The sequence below is a fragment of the Corvus brachyrhynchos genome, unplaced genomic scaffold (genome assembly GCF_000691975.1).
Source record: "Corvus brachyrhynchos isolate BGI_N302 unplaced genomic scaffold, ASM69197v1 scaffold4, whole genome shotgun sequence".
Lineage (NCBI taxonomy): Eukaryota > Metazoa > Chordata > Aves > Passeriformes > Corvidae > Corvus > Corvus brachyrhynchos.
This window is the reverse complement of record NW_008237878.1, coordinates 2,782,062-2,788,925: the sequence shown is the minus strand read 5'-3', so window position 1 is coordinate 2,788,925 and position 6,864 is coordinate 2,782,062. Positions and strand designations below refer to the sequence as shown.

The 6,864-nt window shown below is 55.1% G+C and overlaps 1 protein-coding gene across 2 annotated transcripts in view; it reads right to left on the bottom strand.

Moving 5' to 3' along the window:
* The window catches only part of DNAH1 (dynein axonemal heavy chain 1), a 72,406-nt gene that overhangs the window by 1,111 nt on the left and 64,431 nt on the right, over positions 1-6,864 (bottom strand). For both annotated transcript variants that reach the window (XM_017732382.1, XM_017732381.1), the window contains 15 exons: positions 6,297-6,457; positions 5,949-6,174; positions 5,668-5,863; positions 5,313-5,464; positions 4,634-4,830; positions 4,099-4,243; positions 3,520-3,678; positions 2,953-3,084; positions 2,601-2,771; positions 1,994-2,173; positions 1,740-1,916; positions 1,390-1,560; positions 1,060-1,190; positions 569-713; positions 111-317 (listed from right to left, as the gene is read on the bottom strand). In XM_017732382.1, coding sequence (XP_017587871.1) covers positions 111-317; positions 569-713; positions 1,060-1,190; positions 1,390-1,560; positions 1,740-1,916; positions 1,994-2,173; positions 2,601-2,771; positions 2,953-3,084; positions 3,520-3,678; positions 4,099-4,243; positions 4,634-4,830; positions 5,313-5,464; positions 5,668-5,863; positions 5,949-6,174; positions 6,297-6,457 — 2,550 coding nt within the window. The remainder of the gene's footprint in view (positions 1-110; positions 318-568; positions 714-1,059; positions 1,191-1,389; positions 1,561-1,739; positions 1,917-1,993; positions 2,174-2,600; positions 2,772-2,952; positions 3,085-3,519; positions 3,679-4,098; positions 4,244-4,633; positions 4,831-5,312; positions 5,465-5,667; positions 5,864-5,948; positions 6,175-6,296; positions 6,458-6,864) is intronic.

The following is a 6,864-nucleotide window of genomic DNA, read 5'->3' as shown; positions in this document are numbered from 1 at the left end:
ATGTGCTGCTGTGTAGCCTGGTGCCTTCACCTCTTGGGCAGACCAGGGCCCTTGTGGCCTTCTAGCAGGAGATTCCAAATAAATTCAGAGCCTCCACCTGATTTACTTACCTTGAAGTTAAATGAAATGGTGTCGATGGAGATGACAGACTTCCTGGCGAAGTTCTGCAGTGTCCCGGTGAGGAAGGCCTGGGGGAAGAAGAACCCACTGATCCAGAACACGGAGGGGATCCCATGGCTGATCCAGTTCTGCAGGAATTCAATCCGCTGCACCAGGTCGTTCACCCACGATGCCAACGGCTTCAGCGACGGATAGGCCTGTGGGGCACCCACGGAGGGAGGTGCTGAATGCAGCCAAGGACAGCCCAGACCTTGTGCCTCAGCTGCTGAGGCTTCCCAGAGCCCAGGGGCTGGGAACAACTGGGAGCTGCACTAGGCAGGAGACATCTCCATGTCAGGGGACCAAGAGCCAGCTCCACATGAGACAGCCCAGTCCAGTGGCAGTTGATGACCCATTCCCCTGGTTTGGGTGAGCTCTGGCAGGCAGCTGGGCTGGCTGGGGCATGTACCTTGGCATTCCATATTTCAGGAACACTGTTGTTGTACAAACTGGTGGCCATCAGCTCCAGCCGAGAGGACATCACAACCAGACCCTTGAGAGCTTTCAGCAAATCCTTCAGACTTTGAGCAACCTCCTCCAGGAGCTTGTTGTACCTACAGAGAAAGGGCAGAGGGAGCAGAGTGACTCTCTGCAGTGGTTTATTGCCCATTGCCTGCCCAGAGAGGGTGTGGATCTTTATACAAGAGCAAAGCTCCTCCATGTAACCCCCAGCCCCAATCCTCTTCAACAGGGTCTCACAGCTGCTTCTCCAGCCCTAAACTGCTGACTGTAGCAGATGGAGACAGGATCAGCCAAAGGTCCTGGCTGGGACAACACCGTTGTTAGTGTGACTGCCAACCCCACTGCTGTGCTCAGTACTGAGGTTCCCCAAAGGTGGGTGGCAGTAGGGGCCTGCACCTCTCTGCTGTTCTGCAGGATGTGATCCCACAGGAGTTTTACCTGATCACTTCCTGCACCAGCACTGTGTTCATGGATTCTTCGTAGAGCAGTGGGTATTTTTGGATCACCTCCTGCAGGTTCATGGGGTCAGGCAGCTTTGCCAGGATGTCATTGGAGGTCTCCTCCACGATCTGCAAGGAAGGCAGCACGTGGCAGCACCCTTCTAATCCAGCCCCATGGCTGCTGAGAAGGGGCAGAGCTAACGCTGGGATGGCAGTGCCACTGCTGGCACCCAGCAGGCAGGGTGGCACCTGCTGAGAGCCGGTGCTTGTGGTCACTGCCCTCACTGGGCCCTGGCTGCCAGAGCACCGACAGGACTGGGGCACCCACCTCTTCCCTGCTGCGGCCTCCCAGCGTGATGGTCTTGGGCTGCAGCAGCGAAATGGCCCCCAGCAGAGCAAAGGTCTCGTTCTGAGCGAAGGTGATGTCGGCATTGTCGTGTAAACCAAAGAGCTCCGGGCTGTCGTTAAGAGGCAGGCCCTTGACGTATTGGAGGTAGCCCTGGAGAGGAATCCACACAGACTCTGAGGGCAAGAGCAGCCAAAGATCCCCAGGTTCTTACAAACTTATATTCCCCCAGGGACCTGAAAATGCAGTGGGTTTCAGGGAGGAGAGATCCCCTTTGCCCTGTGACAATCCCCCTGGATCTATGAGCTGAAATTTGTGACTTGAGTACTTACATTGAGGTCAGAAGAGGTACTGATCTGCTTGTAGATACCTGATTCGGAATAGGAAAAGTCAGGACTTAAAACCTCAGGTTTGTAGAAATCCTCCAAAATGCTCATGATGCAGCGCCGGTCCCAGTCGTCGGTCACGCGGCCGCCGTAGTTGATCTCCCCAGCTGTGTATTTCAGAACCTGCAAGAGACCCCACCACGGTTCTGATCCATGTCTGCACCGTGAGCCTGTTCCCTCGCAGGAGGGGCAGCTCTCACCTTGTAGGGAATTTCTGCGTACTCGTTCAAGAACATCTGCAGCTGACTGATGCAGATGCGGAGGTCTCCGTCTGTGAACTCATAGGGGATGTTGAACCCCAGAGGCCCAAACTTTCTCCTCTCCAGCATGTTCCCATGGAAGAAGCAAAGTGAGAGCAACAAGGATTTAAACTCTGTGACCTGTGGGAAGCAAGGAGAGGAGTTGCTCAGCTTGGGAGGAGGCACCCTTGGAGGGAGTCAGGTTCTGCTGGGACCTGGCAGATTAATAGTGCCAATTCAGGAGTGCCAGCTGGAGCTTGGAGAGGGGGAAACCTCAGTCAGGCTGCTGTGCTGGGAAAGGCCATGGCCCACTCCTGGCTTAAAGAGAGCTGCAGCAAGTGCCTTATGCCCGGCTTCCAAAATAGTGTTGTTTCTGTTTCTCAAAGTAAAACTTCCAAGTTGCTCTTCACAGGCGTGAGTTTATGAGAAATACCTCCTTCTCTAGCACATGGATTCTCTAATGGGGAGGAAGATCTATGCCTGGAGAGGAGCAACATCCAGGTGGAAAGCATAGAGTGGAGCAGGCATGGAATGGGGACAGCAATCCAAAGCACAATCTGGGTCTTACCTTGGAGCAAGAATTCAAGAAGTCATCACTGAAACTAATGTAGGACTTGAGCAGGTTGGCCTTGACCCCACGGGGGGGCTCGATGGTTATCTTGGAGCCATTCTGGAGAATGGACACAGGGAAGTGGTTGCTTGGTAGACTGGTGAGCCAGAGGCGAAAGTCCGGATGCACCTGAAGTCCAGAAGGCAGCAAGTGCTCAGAGGGTGCAGGCACAGCCCCTGCAGCTCCTGCACTGACCCTCTGTTCTGTGAGGAACCTATGGATGGGACTGAACTAGAGCTGGGGTCCTCCCAGGCTCCAGCCTCCTGCCTGTTATCCTCAGAGTGGGCACCTACTCAGTAACACATCTCACCTTGCTGGGGTCAATGCCCTCGATGAGTCTCTCCAGTGAGGGCATCCAGCTGGGAGCCAGGTGGCAGTTCTGGAAGAAGACCCAGTTGCCCTGCTCCATGGCACTGTGCAACATGGCTTCAGCACGGGGGCCCTGCAGAGGCAGAGAGAGAGAGCTCAGAGACCCTGTGCCATGGCACGCTGTGTCCTGCTGAGCTGGACTGGGAGGCAGCTCCCTGGAGCTGGGTGGAAGGACCACTGTCCAGAGCTATGGCCTGGCTTTGCCCCTATGGCTTAGCTGGATCTTTGCTGTTTGATGGCACAGCAAAGGACTTTTACAGCTTTTACAAGCCTGTGAGGAAGGGCGGAGGGAATGGAAGAACTGCAGATGGATTCAGGAAGGCAGAGGGCACTGTAGTGGGAGCTGCTGCAGCTCCCACACCAAGGGGGCAGAAGCAGAAGGTTGGTAAGGGCCCTGGGGCACGAGGGTGTTTTCACAGCGCTGCAAGTGTTTGACCTACTTGGAGCTTGGTGAGTGTCCTGACGAGTGCCAGGACACTGCTGTTCCAGGTATGCGCTGACAGCTTACCTGTCCTTGGCCCAGAGAAATGGCAGTGAGCTTCTGTGTGAACTTCATTTCTTCAGCAAACTTGTAGAGGTCGGCAGCGGGGTCAGTGCCCGGGGACAGCACGAACACCAGGGGGGTGGTGGCAGTGGACTCCTTAAACACGACTGAGAGGTCAGTGGTCTGCAATAGAGAGTTGGTCAGAGTGGAGAGCCCGTAGTGGAACCATACAGCACCTCCTCAGCCTTCCTGGCCTCCAGCTCCCCTCCAAGGCACTGGCGTCCTCTCGGGTGCCAAGGTCAGGAACACGTTCAGTGAGGACCACGTACAGCTCTCCTCTGGCTGCATTAGGGTCAGGGCATGAACCACTTTCCCATTTGTCATTCGAACCCTTATCTTGTACACCTGCAGTATCTGCCCCTCCCAGTGTGGTTTAACTGGTGGACATCAGAAAGGCTATCCCTCGTCTAAGGCACAGGTATTTCCCCAGCTGTGGGAGGAACACTCTGGCTGCAGAGGGACACCATCACCCTCACTGCCCATTTATCACAAGCTTGAGGCCTCCTGCTCCCCTCCCACCAGCACCTGCTCTTGGCTGGTTACCTGTGGCTCGATGAAGCGCTGATCCAGGTTCAGCACCACGAAGTCCTGCATGGCGTTAGTGATCTTGTCTCCACGCAGACATCGCAGAACCAGCAGCTTCTGGAAGGCATCGAGCCCATCTTCCCACTTCCCAGGCAGAGGCTCTCTGCAAAGAAATTGGGTGCATTTTGGGGGGATGTGCCAGATCCTACACTCCACAAGAAGTACCCAAGTTGCCTGCAGGCAGCCATTAGGGCTTCATAAGGGACAAGGACCTTCTAGTCCCTTGGCTGAAGTTGTTGTCTGTAGCTCTGAAACCACCGGTGGGCAAGCCAGAACTGCTTCCACTGGGGAAGCAGCAAATACTGCTAGGATAAGGCATTGTGTGGCTCTGTCTTGGGCAAGCAATGGTCACCCCTGAAGAGAAAAAGGCAGTGCCTCACCCTTTCCCTTGTGTGGCACTGCACCGGTAGCAGAGCTGGCACTGTGGCTGTATCAGCTCCTCCTGCTCTCCCAGGGATGTCATGTGCAGTAGAGCTAAGCAGGGGACACTTGCCTGTGAGGCTTGTGGCTGTCAAAAATGGCCCTGAACCCTTCAAGGTTGGCTGCAAAATCGTTGTCAAAGTCAGAGAAATTCTTCAGGCTGCTCAGGGCCAGGATGTCTCCCCACGCTCTCTCGTTCAGCCAGGCTGGAGCTGGGTTGTCCTTCATCTCCTTTATGGCCCCTCCTGACAGCAGGTACCGCCACTCATCCTGGGAACAGGACACAATTTGGTCATGGATAACAGCCTACACACCTGAGCCCAAGGCATGTGGTGCCATACCCAATTAAAATCCCGTAGTATCTTTCTGGCTGCTCTCCTGCCAGGTGTGTGTGTCAAGCAGTAAGTGAGCTGGAGGGTCTGGTGAGAACAACATAGTGACTGCTCAGCTGCCACTCTCTGCTAACCCCTGTCTGCTCCCTCTGAACTCATTAACCTTTGCAGCAGTCTGGCAGCAAGCTGGCAAAAGCTGCAGGTGATTCAGGCTAGGCAGCTCTGCATGTAGACACAGAGAACAGTTTGAAAGCCGAATAAGGACAGAGGCCCTGTGTTTGCCCAGCAGGCTGTCAAGCCTGTCCCTAACCCCAGGGAACAAGGCTCCTTTTCCACCCAGCACACAGTTCTAGGGGCTGAATAGGCTGTGCTTGAGCTGCCTTGATGGGATCCCTTCAAGGACTAAGGTGACTTGCTCACCATATCGATCTGCCCCTCATTCATCAGAATCCGGGCGCTGACCAGGAAGGCAAACATGAGCTTGTGCTTCTCGAAGAGGCTGCGGCACACATTGCAGTAGAGACTGAAGGTGATGTAGTTGTTGATGTTCTCCACCCGCTCTGTCAGCGCCTCTGAAAAAAAGGCAACAACCAGACAAGGGTGGTGGGTGCCTCAGGGGAAGTGGAGGGTGCTCTCCACATCAGCTCTGGGTTCCTGGTCACAGAGGCACACCCACACCCTGCCCGGGAAGGACAGATGCTGCTCTCACACGCAGACCTGGTGCAGATGTGGGGCGACGGAGAGGATACAGGAGGGGGCTGTTCTGGGAAGGCACCTGCTTTCTCGGAGTTACGGATCCCCAAGAGGAAGATGTTGAGGAACCACTCGAGTGAATACTGGTACATGGGGTCCACGTTGGACAGGTCTGAGACACAGAAGTAGAGGATCTGCGAGCGGACAGCCACAGGCACGTACTGCATGCGGGTGATGTTGATGTCCTTCTCTGTCTGCTCTGCCACCACCACCTTGGCCTGGAGGACAGAAGTGATGTCCCGGTTAGTGGAGTGCTGGCAGGGGATGCACAGCTGCAGGGGGAGAGCACCTTTCACCTCTGACCTGGATCTCTCCTGCCTTCAGCTTGGATGCCTCCAACACTTTGATGAGCTCCAAGTCATCCACAGGGTTTCCTTCAGAAGTGCTGAGCCGATACAAGATCTGGTCTTCTATCTCCTTTAGCTCCTGGCGCATCTGGGCATTGCTAATAATTAGCTGGTTTCTATCTTCTTCTAAGTCAGGCCGCTCTGCAGCCACCACTTCTCCCAACAGTTGGTCTTCCAAGCCACTACAACGAAAGCCATGGAAGTGAGGGTGGCAGGTGAGGGGGCAACAGGCCCGAGGATCTGAGGACTGCAAGGAAGTCTGAGGCTGAGCAGCATGGGCAACTAATGGGGTAAAAGCAGGTACCTGGGTGAGAGGGTGAAGTTGATGAGGGTGAGCTTTGTGGAGACCTCAGGGCTGTAGTGAGGGTTGGGCAGCTTGGTGGTGATGTACATCTTGAAATCATCGTGGTAGGGGATCACTGTATCCCCCAGCTTCAGCACGGTGTTGCCTTGCTGTTTGAAGGTCTGTACCGGAGAAGGACAAATACAGAAAGACTGGGATGGCTATCCCTTGTGAGAGAAGGCATCCTGCTGTGCCCTGGGCTCTGAAGGCTCTCAGGACAGATGAGCTCCAAGCTTTCCTGCAGAACTGAAGGCCTGAACCTGAAGAGAGCAGTTGTATTTCATGGCTCTGCCTCCCAGGCAAAGATGCCTGCTGGCAGAAGATCAGTGTGTGCAGGAGGCTGTCAAAGTGCTGGAGCCCTGGCCAAGGCATGGGACTCACTCATCCATGTGAGTTCTGCCTGCCCACACCCACAGAGACCTATGGATGCACCACAACCCATGGCACCCTGGCCAGATGGCCCCTTACAGCTCAGCCAGGTACCCACTGCTCTCCTTGCCAAGGTAAGACATAGGACCTCTTTCAGCAG